This window comes from Triturus cristatus, chromosome 11, assembly GCF_964204655.1.
Source record: "Triturus cristatus chromosome 11, aTriCri1.1, whole genome shotgun sequence".
Classification (NCBI taxonomy): domain Eukaryota; kingdom Metazoa; phylum Chordata; class Amphibia; order Caudata; family Salamandridae; genus Triturus; species Triturus cristatus.
In genome coordinates, this window is record NC_140594.1 from 117,784,633 (window position 1) to 117,802,090 (window position 17,458).

Consider the following 17,458-nt stretch of genomic DNA (forward strand, 5'->3'; position numbering starts at 1 on the left):
CCCAGGCTGCCACACAGCAGACACGTTGCTGGACCCCTGGGTGGGAGAGCCCCTGCTCTCCCGGGCCTGCAACAATGCACATCCTGGGTGAAGTGAGAAATCTCCTCCCCCAGGATGAGAAAAGGGAAGCTTCAAAGGCATGCCGCCAGTTGGAGTTTCCCCAGGCCACTGCAACCCCCCACTCTGGCGGGAAGCTTGGCCGGAAACCCCATACAAGGACAGGGGATGTGCCCGCCTGCCCACCCCACCCCTCAGGTGGGGGAGGCGAGGTGAAGCACATCTCCGGGCTCTCGCCATCTTGAAGATGGGAGGCCCTACCCTATCAGGATTAGGCTACTGCCCCCCTCCCACCGGAGAGAGGCAGGATAGGGGGTGTACCCACCCCAGGACAAGGACCCATTGGTCCCTGGCCTTCACCTACCTGTAACGCCCCTAAATCTAGTATTTAGGGGCCCCCTGAACCTTCCTTCCTTAGATTCCAGATAGAAAAACGACAAGAAGAGCAAGAAGAACAAATACCTGCCCTGCAGCTGCTAAAAAGAGAAGAAGACACCAACTGCTTTGGCCCCAGCCCTACCGGCCTGTCGACTCTCGAACCTGCACCAGCGCGGCATCCCACGTGGCCAGCAACCTCACCAACCCCGGAGGACCTGGCTACCTTTTAGCTCTAAGCCCCTGGGACTCCCACGAGTAGAGGCTCTACTCAAGAAACCTACTTGCTATCCCTGGCACCAGCCCGGGACCGCGGACCCAACACACTCTGCACCAGCCAAGCCTGGCCAGTGCCGGAGTGGACAAAGACCCAGAGGACGACCCCACGGCGACTGTGACCCAGAGTCCGGCACCCAAGGACCCCCCTCGACATCCCGGAAGAAGCCTGCAGCCTCAGAACCAAGTGCCACCCCAGCCGCGATCAACCAGAGGGTAAGATTCCCGACGTCAAAAGGCACCCCTGCACCCGGCGCCCTGCGACCCCCTGTGCCCAATCCCGGGGCACCCACCTAACCTACAACTACCCAACTTACCTCTCGAAGTGGTGGTGGCACCTGAAACATCCTCGTCCCCGAGCCTGCAGCCTCTTTCCAAACCGGAACATTCCCATTGATTTCCATTGAGCGCCCTAAGGCTCAAAAGCACCCTGCACCCAGCCGCCCGAGCGGCCCTGGCAGTGCCCTCTCTACACTAACCTACTTCCCCACTTGCCCTGAGTAAGTGACCAGGAGCCCAGCTCCCACAGCCGCGTGGCTTGCCAGACAGCAGCCACCAACCAAGGCCCCCCTATCCCTCATAGGATAACATTGGGCCCAACTCTCTCTGCACCCGGCCGTCCTGAAACCGCTGAGGGTGAACCAACTGTACCTACCTGACACTGGGGGACCCCTGAGTCCATGCCCGGAATTTCAACACTACCAGTCGAGTACTTACCCTTAAACCGCTAACTTCATTTTCCTCATAGGGTAACATTGACTGGCTTTTTCTTCAAAAATCTTCTAAGTGTGAACTTTTCAAAACTGCAAAAATTCACCAAAAATCAGCCAAGTGACAAAAACGAATTTACTCACCTGCTCCTAGGTGAGCTCCCAGTGCTGGATCTTGGTGCCCAGCCCTGACTCTGAAAAGTGTTCACAACTATACTTACTTCTAACTCATTTTTTCTCCCATAGGAAACCATTGTCTGCTTTTCTGTGAAATTTCTTCTAAGTGTCTACTTTTGCAAATTTGAAATATTCTTTTAAAATCGCACCATTTCTGCAAACAAAATTACTTACCTGCTTTTGATAAGGACCCCAGTCCTGGGTCTAGGCACCCAGTCCTGGATTACTAAAGTAACGATAAAGTACTCTACCTGCAATTCGAATTTCTTGCCATAGAGATCCATTGAAGGTTTTCTGTGAAATATTTTCTAAGTGCTAACTTTTGAAATAGCTAAATATTATTTAAAAATCATTACAGTTATTAAGTCGACTTTCATCACTTGATTCTGAATACTGACCCCAGGCTGGTTCTAGGATCCAGACCTGGAATTCCAAAAGTAATCTGAAAAGTAATTTATTACAAATAACCTGAATTTACCATTGAGCGCAATGCATTGTTATGTTTAGGAAATAGGATTGTTTATTGCAACCAACTGTGACTGTTTACACAAATTTATTGCTTGAAACAAAAGTATTTATATTCAACCTCTCATTCTGAGAAAGTATATTTTTACCCCCTTTGTGGTTCTAAAAATAAAACAAGCATATATTTTATATATACAAATCATTGGCCTAGAGTTCAGTTATTGAGTGTGTGAAACCATTTGCTGACTGAGTGTGTACAATAAATGCTTTACACTGTCCTCTGGTACTGCCTTACTGCTCGACCAAGCTACCACTTTTGAGAGTAAGGTCATACCTAACTTTGACCTCTATCAGCCTCTGGGGGACTGTGGACTCTGTACACCCTGTACCTATTAGGGAACAGTATATACAGAGCCACTTTCTCACAAGGTCGGTGTGGGGAAATTTAGACCCACATTTTGGGCACTTTTTGAACGGAGTCCTTTCCATCGGCCGGGACCGGAGTCGAGGAGGGCCCGAAGGCCGGTGCCGATGTACGGGATGGAGAAAAGTGCCGCTTCGAGAGATGAAGATGATGATGAAGAAACTCGAAGATACGAGGATTTTCCGTCGAGGCTGGAACCGTAGAAGTTCGAAGCCGGAGCACGAAGTATCACATCCGAGCCCGATGGCGGAAAAAAACAATCTGAGGATGGAGCCGAAGCCCATGCGCAGTACGGACCGAAGGAGGAGTCACCAAACTCGTGACTTCCAAAGACTGTCCAAGAAGAAAAACAAACTGCAAACATCCGGGCCCAACACCAGATGGCGATCTATGCTAAGTGTACAATCTGCAGCTCATATGCCTCGAACATGTGTTTTTGTCGTCATTTTTTTACGTTTGCAAGGGATTCTGGGTAACAGACCATGGTGGGAGGCAGTCAAGTCACCCCATCCTGGATTCCCCTGGGTGTCTAGTTTTCAAAAATGTATAGGTTTGCTAGGTTTCCCTAGGTGCCGGCAGGGCTAGGGTTCAAAAACTACAGCTAGTCACTTTGCCAAAAAGGGGTCATTTTTCACTGCAAAATTGAGGTGTGACCACGTTGCGTTTTGCACAGTTTCCTGTCGCGGGCACTAGGCCGACCCGCACAAGTGAGGTACCATTTTTCTCGTAGGACTTTGGGGAACGCGGGGTGGGTGGAAATTTGTGGATCCACGCAGATTCCAGAACTTTCCATCCCAGAAATGTGGGGAAAATGTGTTTTTTGGGTCATTTTTTTACGTTTGCAAGGGATTCTGGGTAACAGACCATGGTGGGAGGCAGTCAAGTCACCCCATCCTGGATTCCCCTGGGTGTCTAGTTTACAAAAATGTATAGGTTTGCTAGGTTTCCCTAGGTGCCGGCAGGGCTAGGGTTCAAAAACTACAGCTAGACTCTTCGCAAAAAAAGTGTAAATTTTCAGTGTGAAAATGTGGTGCGTTCACCTTAGGTTTTGAGCCACTTCCTGTCGTGGGCACTATGCCTACCCACACAAGTGTGGTACCATTTTTATCGGGAGACTTAGGGTAGTTCGGATTTGTAAAGCAACTGTTATTACCTATTGATTTTTGATGCATTTCTCCCTTCCAAATGAAAGACATTGTGTAAAAAAAAAGTAATTTTGAAAAATGACCAATAATTGTCATGCAAGTATGAGTATTCCCAATTTCGAAAATGTGCAAATATGCACTGTTTCTAAACTCTGTAATTTGTTCCCATTTCAGAAATACATACGTGTCTTTCATACCGATTTTTCCATGTATACATTTTCCCACAATAATTGCTATATACCCGGAACAAAAAAAAAAAACATTACAAAATGCTGCTGTTCAATTTTTTACTCTGGGTTCGTTGGGGTCTTGGTGAACCTACAAGTCCTATATAGCCCCACAACCAGGAAGGTCCACCGGATGTAACGGTACATTGCTTTCAAAGAGATGTCATAATTCGAAGAAGTTACAGGTGAAAACGTTGACTCAAAAGGCTGCTTTTTTCAACAAATTTTTAATTTTTCCTATATTTACCTGTTAGTTTCTATAAAGAAACCTTGATGGATCTACACAAATGACCCCTTGCTGAATTCAGAATTTTGTCTACTTTTCAAAAATGTATAGCTTTCCAGGATCCATTATTGCTTTTCTACCCATTTTTACCATTATCTGGAAGGAGGTTCAAAGCACAAAAAATAGCAAAAATAGGGTATGTCCCAGAAAAATGTCAAAACTGTGTAAAAAATGTTGGATTTCTAACAAAAAACTGTCATTCCCTAAAAGCTGGAGAAATTGTGATTTCAGCCCCACAAACCCTTTTTTTATATCATTTGCAGAGAAAAACCCAGACGCTTTCATTTGCAGCCACTGTTCCCCATTTTTCACAAAAAAAACAAAATTTTGCTGTATTTTGACTAATTTCTGGGAACCCTCTAGGAAAATCCACAAACCCTGGGTACCTTTAGAATCCCCATGATGTTGGAAGAAAAGGACGCAAATTTGGCGTGGATACCTAATGTGGTCAAAAAGTTACAGGGGCCTAAGCGCGCACTACCCCAAATAGCCCAAAAAAGGCTTAGCACAGGAGGGGAAAAGGCCTAGCAGCGAAGGGGTTAAAGGAGCATGTATTGTACTTCAAGAGATGAGTCCGCTAATCTCACAATCCACAGGAACAATTTATAGGCTCCATGTAATAGACTTGGGAACACACATTACACATACAGAGATGGGAGATGATTTTTGACTTGCCTCACCACATGTAAGATGGTAAATACTAGCACTTTCGACTAGATCTTGGTGAGGTGGGTTTATGTTGGGGTGGATTACAAGTAGCCAGAGGGGTTGACCGGAGGTGATGGAGGACGTGAGGTTAGTTTAGAATGGGGAAAGGACAACTGTTGTGCTACTTTTTGCAGTTAAAAATGCAATAAATACATTTAAAGCCCAAGACGTGTGAAAATTCAGCGTCCTCTACAAAACCAACTACAGGGTGAAACTTTCAAGTTTATGGATTACATCTGTCTAAACTACTGTATCTTCATGTACAGAGGGCAGATAGGAAAAACTTATTCCAGTGACTGCAGACGCACGCTAGAATTACTACAGTGGTGTACAAATAACCGTGCATTTCAACATTATGTGCACCATGCAGGGCCCCTTTGGAGCCAAACGTAAGAACACGCGCAGAGGCGGATCTCGACTACCCCCGGTGACACTGCCAATCCTAGTTTAAGCTTCAAGCATGGAGAGGGAGAATGCAGCGTCGAAGAGCTCATTCTCTGGAAAGCATATAAGAAAAGACTAGAGGAGGTCAACAAAGAAATTGCAGACTACAAAGAAGAACTCACGCAATCCAAGATTCAACAATTCCAAAAAGACTTAAAGAAATTTTCATATGTCAAAACATATCCATATTCAGATGCAGACTATAAAACCCCTACGAGATCAAATCACTCCATATCATCAGAAGAGGGATCCTCAATACACAGCGATGGCAGTAATGAGAGTTCTGGATCAGAAAAAGGCCACTATACAAACAGACAACGTGGAAGAGGGCGAGGAAGAAACACACATTGGCAACAACCATGGCCCAATATGCACCCAGGAATGGTACCCAATTATCCGGCTCCTTTCCCGCCTATGACTCAACCGATGTTCTATGGCTGGAACCCACAATTTCAACAACCCCCACCCCAATTTGGCAACCACAATCAACGGTTTCCTTTTTTAGGATCAGGCCAGAGGGGACGCGGAAGACGCCCACGGAGAGGCCAAGTACATTGGGAAGACAACCAGAACCCGAGTGCCAACACACGCAGCAGGACAAAGGAACCTCAGCCGAGCACAAGCAGAGTCTAATAACTAACCTATCAGACCACACTCTCTCAACAGCAGAAGAACAAGTTCTGAACAGAGGCCTTGGGTTCTCACCTACAGCGAAACTTGATAAATTCAAATTACATTGTGAATTATCAGAATTTTTTCGCAAACTTAAACTCAAAGCTTTCTTTGAAAATTCACCTACAAAGGAGTCACAACAAGAAGAAAAGGGCGACACCACCCTCAAATTGAAATCAACTTTCATTCCTCCACCCCACACAACACCAGCGGAACTCATCGCCTTCGAACAAGCGATATACAAAGGCATAGAGAATACCCATGAGAATAAAGTATTCAATAACACCACAGCTCAACAGTTCAATGCCATACGAAGTCTTAAAAACAACAAAGACATCATCATTAAACCAGCTGATAAGGGTGGAGGCATAGTCATTCAAAATCGGAATGCTTACCATCTGGAATGCACACGCCTCCTAGATGATCCTAAGAACTATAAAATACTGGATGAAGATCCCACAGACAAAGTCAAGACCAAAATTGACATCATGGTTCATGAAGCTGAATCTAATGGTTACATCAGTAAACAAGAAGCATCATTTCTCACTTCAGGTGGCAAAACTACTCCATATTTCTACACCATTCCAAAAATACATAAAAACAAAACACCACCTCCAGGCAGACCCATTGTCTCCGGAATAGGTTCATTGCTTGAACCCCTGTCCCGCTTCTGTGACTTCTATTTGCAACCTATAGTTCAGTCAACACCAGCCTACTTAAGAGATACTAAAGACTTACTGAACCAAATTAACAACCTAGAGTTCAATCCTACCACATCCATCCTTGTAAGTCTGGATATAGAAAGCCTCTATACCAGCCTACCCCAAGATGATACCCTAGAGGTTATCCGCACCTCCCTCGACAAAACGATCTGGGATTACAACACTCCAAAATCCTTCATAATGGAATGTGCTGAAATAGCCCTAAAAGACAATTTTTTTTTGAATATGAGGGCACCCTCTTCCTCCAACAGTACGGTACATCTATGGGGAGCACTTTTGCTCCCAGTGTAGCGGGCCTGTATGTGTCCAATTTTGAAGATTTACACATCTTCAACCATCAATCAGCATACACTCAGTAACAGCCAAAGACTCAGCGAATTCCTGAACTGGATTAACACACTTGACCCAAACCTACAATTTACTCATACAACAAGCAGTACCAACATTACCTTCCTAGACTTGGAGATTGAAGCACGAAATGGAGTACTCTTGACTAAAACCCACTTCAAACCAACAGCTAAAAATTCCCTTTTACACTTCCAGAGTTTCCACCCTAGGCCTCTGAGGGACAATTTACCGTTTGGGCAATACCTTAGATTGCGCCGAAACTGCAGTGAAATAAAAGATTTTAAAAAACAATCAGAAGAACTGACTACAAAACTACAGAACCGTGGATACCCCAACAAAATCATTCACAAAGCGCAAAAAAGAGCCAGGAACCAAAACCGAGAAGGTCTACTGGAACCAAAAATGGATATGCCAACAACCATACCACTTACATGTGTAACTACCTTCAATTCCATCTCAAATCAAGTAGCCAAACTGATACAAAATAATTGGAAAATCATAACTTCGGGCAAGCTACAATGGGAAAAACCCCTATTTTCCTACAAAAGGTCATACAACCTCAGAGACAATTTAGTGTCTACCAGACCTAAAAAGGTCCTGAGTGCTCCCAGTACAGTACTGAATGCATGGGGACTACCAGAAGTGACAGGTCATTACCCATGTGGCAACTGCAGTATTTGCCATCTTACACAACCCACCAAAACCTTACATCTTGAACAAGACAAAATCTGGACAATTATGAAACATACCAACTGCAATTCGGCAAATGTCATCTATCTGATCACATGCCCCTGCAAATTACGATACGTCGGGATGACTAGCAGAAAGGTCAAAATCAGAATCAGCGAGCATCGCAGTAACATCCGCTGCAAACGCAGCACGACAAAGCTCACAGAACACTATTTAGCTAAGGGACATACCACCAACGACATGACCTGGGTCATAATTGAACAACTTGAGCCTAACCAAACCAACATCCAAGAACGTTTGTTCGAGAAAGAACAACGCTGGGTATACAGACTCTCAACCCACATCTCAGGGCTTAATGATAATGTACCCTGGAACAGTATACATCGTTCATGAATACAACAAGTGTAGTTAAGAACTAGCGTTACTGCATTTGCACATTCTCAAATTAGCCTGCAGTAGTTATGCAATTTAATACACTTTCCTTAGTCTTATGCCCTCATCATACAGAGCGTCTGCCTATCACTGACCCTGTGCAGACTTCCATTCTACACATTTTTCGCTGTATCATGATTCTGATCTGCACAATCAGTACAATGCATCACACCAATCCTTAGGACTTTAAACTCACCCTTAGGATTTAGGTTTTAGTACAGATCCTTTATTACTCTCCATGTGCCGGAAACTAATTATACTTCTCACTACATCTAGGCATAGTTCTATCTTGATAGAGTTATTCAAGCACATGCCTGTTACTATAAACATAAGGGGGCTCTTATTTTGACCCTCCCCACCAGGTCCCTTATGTATTCATTATTATTTTTTCAGCTGCACCATAGAGGGACAAAAAACATATTTTTAATTCAGTTCGATTTAAACCAGGAGCCATCAACAGGAGACTCCGTGTAGCTCTGCTTTGTGTTCTACATACTTTTTTTATTTTTTCCATTTCCATTACACGCATACAGGCTCCGTCTGCACCACTCGCAGACACTGCGCTCTAGTCTTTCAGAGCAGCACCACGTGACATCCCGTCCGTCTTCCGGTTGCCTGTTTGCTTTCCTTTCCTCCTTTTTAACCACTCCCCATTTCCATCACGGGTCTGAACAAGCGGACCCGATCGTCGTCCTAGGTACCTCGGACCTTACTTTCCCTGACAACTGTGAGTACAAAACTCGGAAGGGATCACGTCGATCGACTTATCTCTTTACCGTCCATATTCAGAATTTCACGTTGATTCACCCCAGTAACTTTGTTCGAAGCCTTCATATATTCAACACCAACTCCCCCCCGCCATTTCCTTTCCTTTTCATTAAGGTCAAGAGGGGAGTTACACGTCGATCGTTCTCCAGAGGCATAACTACCTCTTTACTCAAGTGAGACTGCTTTCCATGTTGTTTGTCACTAAAGTTGTTGTATGTTTGTCATGTATTGTTTATATGTTGAAGTCCACACATACTTGGCACCATGTTAGTATGCGCCACCATGTTAACAAACATTTATTACGATGCACGCGCACTTGGCCTAAAAGCATATTGGGCGTCCAGATCTTCCATGATTTGCCTCGTAACACCTAATGTGTGCAATACTTTTGCGTTTGCGCCATAGGCACGCACACGAATGATAGAGATTATGAGCACCGTGTGCCCCAGTATTACGATATTGATTCACTCACGGATTCCCTGTGTATGTCTACACTATTGGGGCACATTGTAGCCACGCAAGCCTGTTCTAGTGTTCGTGCATGTCCACCAAGTTATTGGCATCAGATCACCAGCCACAAGTTGAAAGGAGCATGCATTTAGTATATATGCATGATTCATAGCAGTTTTTCTTATCCTTATTAATTAACTTTTTATTTTCAGGTAATCTCAAACGGAGATACTGTGAGTACATTATCACTCCACTCACGGCACACTTTAGGGTGTGTGCTGATATTTACACGTGGCCTATACCTTGTTCATATGGCCACTCACCTTTTTCTTGGTCCTGACGAAAGCCTCTAGAACCATCCAGAAGGCTGAAACTAGTTGACCTTATTTACAAGGGATTTCAAGAAAATAATATTCCTAACTGTATATCCCGCATAACTTTTTAACATTAGTCCTGGGACCCTTCTAATAAAAGTTTTTTCCAGGGCATTTCCCAGAGACTTTTTTAACCCATAATCACATCTCACATAGCACGTCACTCTCTGCTCAATATCCTGCTCCGCTGTAATCCAGGCATTGTAGCACAACTGGATTGTATTAGGCAATCCAGTTGGGCCCCGATGATGAAGCATGCCACCTACTAGGTAGGTGGGTGAGGGGTTTCTTTCACAGCAGTTGTGCTCTCTCCTTTCACGTTTACTTCAAAGTGATAGCAAACAAAGTTTGCTCTGAATCATCAAAAACTTGTCCATTTTGTTTTGCCAAAGTCATTGGGGAAGAGGACAAGTTTTTCTTTTTCCTCGCTCTCTTTTTGTTTCTATTTATTAAACTACTGTATCTTCATGTACAGAGGGCAGATAGGAAAAACTGATTCCAGTGACTGCAGACGCACGCTAGAATTACTACAGTGGTGTACAAATAACCGTGCATTTCAACATTATGTGCACCATGCAGGGCCCCTTTGGAGCCAAACGTAAGAACACGCGCAGAGGCGGATCTCGACTACCCCCGGTGACACTGCCAATCCTAGTTTAAGCTTCAAGCATGGAGAGGGAGAATGCAGCGTCGAAGAGCTCATTCTCTGGAAAGCATTAGATCCAAACATAAAAGGACCACACTCACTACATTTAGTTTATAAACAGCTGAAACCCCACAACGGTAAAACGGACCTTCGATCTGAAACTCTCTGAAAGCTCTCGCACTGCCCCACAGATGCACTCTTATCTGTCCATTTTACATGTTCCTCGGGTATTTATTGCATCTTTGCTTGTATGGGTATCTGAATGTCTGGATTGTAGCAGAACACTCTCAAATGACTGCAGGGATGTGCACCTGCCGCTTTATAAGACAAGTAAAATGCTTATTTTCAAATATCTGTGCTTAAGAAGCTAAGAAGGTTAGGGCTGCAAGCAGCAGCACCTCACACTTGTCAGGCGCCTGATGATGAACAGGGGCAGACGAAGAGGGATATTAGAGACAAGATAGAATAAAAGTATTACACAATATAGTGCAGGCAGCTGCAGCTTCATACAGTGTCTGGTCCAGAAAGTAGTAAAATCTTACCTGGGACATCACTTCCAGAGACCAGCTGTCAGCCATCGTTATGGGCTGAGTGGGGTTTGACGATATTTTGCTGTCCTTCTCAGAAGGCCGGAGCAGCGTGGGCCCGAAGACTGTTGCCAAATTGTGCAGGGACATTTTGTTGATCATCTCCTTTTCTGCAATCCTTGAGGGTCAGGATGAGAAAGTGCAAGCTATAAGTGCTCTCAAAATACATCTGTCTACACATTGTGTTGGAGTAGGGGGGCAAGTGAAGAGGGTATAGCAGAGTGTGTGTGTGTAAAACATGGGCTGATGGGTGTTTGTATGCAGGCAGTGTGCTTGCCAGGACTATGTATGTCATTTTGGTGCATACCGAAGGTGGGCGTTTGTAAATTTTAGTACAGGCTGGTATAGCCGGAGCCTACGCATGTGTGAATATTTGAATATGCCATGTTACATCACATGCTTTTGTAACGCATGCCATTACAACACTGCCATTACAAGGCCTGCGTTGTAACAACGCATGCCATTACAACGCAAGTCAGAACAACGACTTGCTCTAGAGGGGGGCGTTGGATGTTGGAATAGTATAATTTACTATTCTAACTCCGGTCTGTGCAACCGTAGGGAAGGTGTTGAATTTTAAATCCAGCACCTTCTGGCCCCTAGAGCAAGTCGTTGTTTTGACTTGCGTTGTAATGGCATGCGTTGTTATAACGCGGTCATTGTAATGACCGCGTTGTTATGGCATGTGTTGTGTGGCATGTGGTGTAAACAATGTTTCCCAAATATTTGTGCATGTATGCTTGTGTGTATAAAAGCTTCTATGTGCATGCAGATATCTATGTGCTTGTTAATGCATATGGAGGATTTTATGCACGTGTAGGTGTTTGTGCAAGTATATATAGACTTTTCTCTGTACTGGGACTTAAGCACAGGGTTCCCTGCTAGTTTGTAAGGGGGTGAGGGCTGGTGTATGTGTGTTTTGGTGTGGTTCGTGTTTATTTATTTCTATGCCCAGGTTGGGTTTTGTACACAGGAGCCCGTGCTGTGTGGGTGGGGGACCTGTAGGACTATATAGGCATTAGTACATGAGAGGATTGAAGAGACACTCTGCATTTCAACCATTTGGGGTTTTCTGCAAGTACTGGTGTCCATAAATGGTTATGTGTATGAGAGAGTGCTTATTCTTGTCTATGCGGAATGGTATGGAGTAGTCAATGTCCAGATGGATATTTGTAGGCTTGCGGATGCATATACAGACTATTTTGTCCATTTAGGAATTTGTGCGTGTCTGTGTATGCTGGTTTTTATGGATTGTTCTTTGCTGGTGTGGGTGTATCTGGTGACAACTGTGCAGGTAATAATGTGTGGCTGTGGTGGGCATGGCCCCCGCTCTGCTGCTCAGAGAAGGGGCAGAACATTATTAGATTCCACTGCATACCTCTTTAAATGGTCCAGGAGAAAGAGGAAGGTCACCAGGTTGGGCTCTGGGAGGGACAGGAGTAGGTTCAGCATACAGCTCTCTTTTGCAACTGGGTCTGAAAGAACTAGGGAGGGAGAAGCAAAGCTGCATTACATTTCTCCAACATCAAGTTCTACGGTGATTTTAGTTTGACAAGTTCCTGTAAAGGTTTTCAAGCACCCACACAGCAGGTATGTATCCAATATCGCCAGGCCTCTTTCCCATGCATCCTACCACTAGCCTTCTTCTCCTATCACTCTCCTACTGTCTTACAACCTGCACAATTCCTTAGGGCCTTCTATCAAGCCACCTTCCAACACAGTCTTATGTTTTTGATCTTACCTAACTGAAATCTACTGTAGTTGTAATCGTGTTCCACTTGAGGGTGAATGTTAACCACCACTAGTTTTTGCTGAACATTGGACTGCCTCTTACGACTGCCAAGCCGCACCGACCTTCGCCTCACAAGGCATTCTTGCGAGGGGGCACATGTGCAATCGGGCATTTAGAACTCATTTAATGCAAGACACTATCATGCCTAACAGTTTCATTATCATTCTAACTGTCTAAGGATGCAACGTTGGGAAAAAGGGGAAGCAGTCTTTTATATTCCACCACCCGCTCACTGGAGTAGACTTTGTCTTTTTTAGCATGGACGGTGAATACCAGAATTTGGAAGGATGAGATGACTTGCTGAGCATGGCTGAGATATTTCACTCTGCTACCACTCTCTTCCTGCCAATGAATATTGTTGCATCAAAGACGCACAGCTACCACTGCCAAATACTTGAGAGTCTGCTGTGACCTCAAACGGTAGGACTTTGAATTGATAGTGAATTCCACTTACCACAAACCAGAGGTGCAAGTGGTGAGCTGGGTATGTGGAAGTAGGTATCCTTGAGTTTATGGGTCGCCATGTAGTGCCCAACACAGAGCAGTAGAATGACTCCAGGAGAGTAGTCATCTTAAAGTGCGCTGATGTGATATATTGATTGGGTGGTTGTAGATCCAGTACCATCTGTTAAGTCTTGTCTTTCTTGGAGAAGATATAGTACCGGGAATAGAGGCCATGCCCTCATTGGTGTGGAGGGGCAGGTATGATAGCTTGCTCCCTCTTGCAGCTGCTGTTGGTGGTTTTGGCTAATTATTTGCCGGTGTGGTGGATATCCGGTGTAATGGTTTGAAATTCCAGGCAGGAGTCATGGGTGATGATGGAAAGCCGCCAGAGGTCCGAGGCTATATCTTTCCACTGATGCAAGCTTAACTTGATGTGCTCCTGACATGTATTGAGTTTTCAGAGGAGGAATGGGTAGAAAGTCATGGGAGCAGAGGTGGTCCTATTTTGGGTACATCATCCCTTACCACAGCTGTTGCCCTGGAAGCTGCCTTCCAGAGTACGGCCTGGATTTTAGCCCTCTTGAAGTGGCTGCTGTGCCTGGTATGCAGAACACTGGTTTCTACCCTCTAATTTTACTATTTGTCGGCTATGAAATCTTGATGCTGGGGGTGGTTTTAAAGTGCTACATTGGCCTTTGCTCTGCCCATCTCTGTCTTCGTTTTTTGAAACAGAGTCAACTTGTAGCCCATGAAGGTGTTCCTTAGCCAAGGTTAACCGATAGGGCCATGTTTCACCTTGGCTGGAAACGCAAGAATCTAAGATACGCAGGATGGCAGAGCAAAATGCTGGTATTTGTTTTCCCGGAGACTATCAGCAGCATCTAGGGCACACCTACATTTGGAGTTGGAAAATATTTTTCCTTCCTAGATGATGCCTTTCCTTGCTTTTTATAAGCTTGAGAAATGTGCCTAACCAGTTCCTATAGCTCCTCCTGCTGTTATCTGTCATACCTTGAGAGCAGTCCACATTCCAGCCATGCCAAGAGTTATTTCCATCATCTGTTGGTATTGGGTGCTCGTATGGTCTGGTTGATCTGCACTAGAGTCTGTATGCACAGACTGTACCGTTGATGGTAACCGTGAAGGCGATAGTGCAGGCTCCCTAGGAATCTTCTTTTTTGGAATTGGATAAGCTCTTCTGAAACTGCCTCCTATTTTGAGAGGTGACACTTTTTGACTTGAAGATGACCAGTTGAATGTGGCAGAGCCAGGATATGGACAAAGACTGGATGCATATAAATTCTCCTCTGCCATACATCAGGCTGCTTGCCACCACTTTCTACTGGGGGTGGTTTTCTTGGGGTCAAGCCAGCTTCGTATTTGATCTAGACATTGAGTTTTGACCTCATGGATGCAAGACATTTCCAGCGCCTACGATACCACTCAGAAACAAGGAGCCTCAGGAACAGTGGGCAGAGCACACTACCGAGGCCTTTTTGAAGGCAGATCTGGTCTGACATCATGGCTCTCTCGGGCCGTTCCTTGCCCTGGAGCCAAGGCTCAGTTCAAGGTCGAAAATCATAGGCATGATCTGCTGGTGGAGGGACTATTCTACAGCTCTCAACTCGTGCCTATGCTGGCCCCTTCTGAGTTTGTTCCCAGGGTCAGTGGCTGATGGAATTATCTTTGAAACAACCAAGTTTTTAGCCCTTTTAGGAACTTTAAATGTGCCTGGATGCTTTGAACCTTAGAGGGAAATGAGTTCCTAAGCGTGACAGCTTATACCAAGAAAGTGGGCCTCCTTTGTATTTCATCTTGTAAGGTGGTATGACAATCAGTGGTGCTAGCCTGGAGCACAGTGTCGTTTTTTGTTTGTACTACTTGAATTTAATTAGGACGTATAGTATTCTTTTTTCTTGGGAGGTTCAGTGGATGATGCAAATTGTTTTGAACATTGGTGATTTAGTTACAGTTAGATAGTGAAGTATTTGAAGGCTTGGCATCATGTGTTTTTTAGGTTGTAGACAGAGGAGTCTTCTTGTTGCAGCCTTCTGGATATGTTGAATTTTGCATATGATGAAGCAAAAGGCGCCAAAATTCAGGCTACTTGTATCATTGAGCTTGGAGATCATAAGCATAATGATAGCTGGTAGTTTTTTCTAGTATCGAAGCTCAGGCATGGAAAGATGTGTCACAGTGTTTTCATTATGTAGAAGGTGCAACTTGTAACCTTATTGGCATGTGGTATCAGGGACATGTCTGAATCCATGTTTACTCCCATCTGTCTCACTTCTCTTATTGCAGCTGGTGGGGCATCAAGTTCTTTAGGCCACAAATCTGCAGGCTGGTGTGAAGGCCTTGCATTCCTACACTGGGAAAACTCAAAGGTGATCTAATTCATCCATAAACCTTTAATCCTTTCAGCGATGTAGGCAGGGTAATTGTAATTGGAACTGTCCAGTTCCTCCTAGTGTTACTTTTATCAGTACACACTACAGTACTCCACATGAACAAGATTTGGTGGCTGAACAACTTTACAGCTGTATCTTCTCACCAGTCTACATCAATAATACAAACTCTTTTGAGCGGCACCTATTGCTCAAAGTTTACTTTTTTCAAGCACTTCACAGTATAGTGTTATAATACTGCAGAACTGCATTGTGCACCAGTCACCTGCTAAGGTGTCCCTCAATAGAATAAAAATACCTGCCTTTTACAGCTGTCTAGTGCGGTTAAAACGATTTTCTAACAACTGGATTATCTATAGTTTATTCGAATTAAGGAGAGAATCGGAGACTCTTGGCTTGGATATGGACACTGAGGATGCCTATAGTGATGTGTTGAATCGATGTTCAGAGTTGACTGTCCCATGCATTTTGAGTTAACATTAACAATGCTGACTCACGTTGCATTGAACTTTAGTCACCACATATTGATCGATAAGTCAGATTCTGAGCTCTGCAATTGTTCACAGAGCTAAATATAGGTTAGCTATATACTTCTAAATAAGTGTACATTTATATAAAACCTTTGACTTCGAATCAGAAGGTATGGTGGGAGGGCACCATATCATGGTCAAAGATTGACCTAAAAAATATCAAATCTGCAATATTGAATACCAACATATTGTTAAGGTAAGCAGATGTGGAGTTGAAAATACTACATGTAAATTTCCTTATACTTATCTTGATGATCTAGTGGTAGTTGATACCTGCATGGTGATATTTTGACTATGATAAAGTGACATACAACCACTTCAGATTAGTGTTAATAAGCAAGAACAGCATCCTGGAGGACTCTTTAGGAAATAGAGTAGGGGAACCTCCAGGAAAGAATATGATCCACAGTAATACTGCACATGACATTTCTACAGAACCGAAAGGGAGATGTAAAAAGAGCTTGAACTACGCACCCACATCTGGAGAGATCCAACAGCATGCTCAGTAATTCCTCTGCTGCCTCTGGAGAATGTTTGCCCCAGACACAGTCAAGAGCAGTCTGGTGCTATGCACAGATGCTAAACAAAAAATCCAAAGAAACAAATACAGGAGTGGGACCTGTTAACCCAGGTGAGACCGGGTAAAGTTTTTAACATACAACAGTATCTCAACTGGAAAACATTGAAAAAGAGGGGGAACAATAAAAACAGTGATGCAAATCACAACGGGGATGGAGAACAAAAGGAAGACCACAATGATGCAGCTCGAGTGAAAAAAGGGGGAGGTATTATTTGTAAGTAGTTATAGCAGCACTACAGTACAGTTAAATATACAATGACCAAAAGCACACAAGGTGAACACTGGCCGTGTTTAGTGAAGGTGAACGGCACAGTGACACAAGGGTGATGAGAGCAGCGTGAACGGCGACAAGAACGAAGAAGAATGTGGTCAAGATTTACAAAAAGATATATACAATGCTCATGTTTTGGAAGTCAGATTAATTAAATTGACGACAACAACGCCAAAGTTCTATGCTCGGTAGGCGATGGCGTTTCAACCTGATTGATTTCAGGTCATCATCAGGACAATGGTCATTTGGTAGGAAGTAGTGCTGAACTGGACAGGGGTAAGTCAAGTGTCCGGGTCAGAACAGTCAGGGAGTTCAACAAGTTAATTGATTTCACAGCGTGATGAAGGCCTGCTGATTCTAGCGGGGTTCAGGCGGTCAAGTAGAGCTCATGTTGACGAGTTCCACAGCGTGATGAAGGTTTCAAGCTGGGTTTTGGGCAGTCAGTACGAG

The 17,458-nt window shown here is 44.3% G+C and overlaps 1 protein-coding gene across 1 annotated transcript in view; it reads right to left on the bottom strand.

Annotated features, from left to right (window-relative positions):
• The window catches only part of BCR (BCR activator of RhoGEF and GTPase), a 419,493-nt gene that overhangs the window by 43,571 nt on the left and 358,464 nt on the right, over window positions 1-17,458 (bottom strand). Inside the window, exons 21-22 of the mRNA XM_085633565.1 lie at window positions 12,362-12,467; window positions 10,939-11,101 (exon numbers count right to left, since the gene is read on the bottom strand). Coding sequence (XP_085489691.1) covers window positions 10,939-11,101; window positions 12,362-12,467 — 269 coding nt within the window. The remainder of the gene's footprint in view (window positions 1-10,938; window positions 11,102-12,361; window positions 12,468-17,458) is intronic.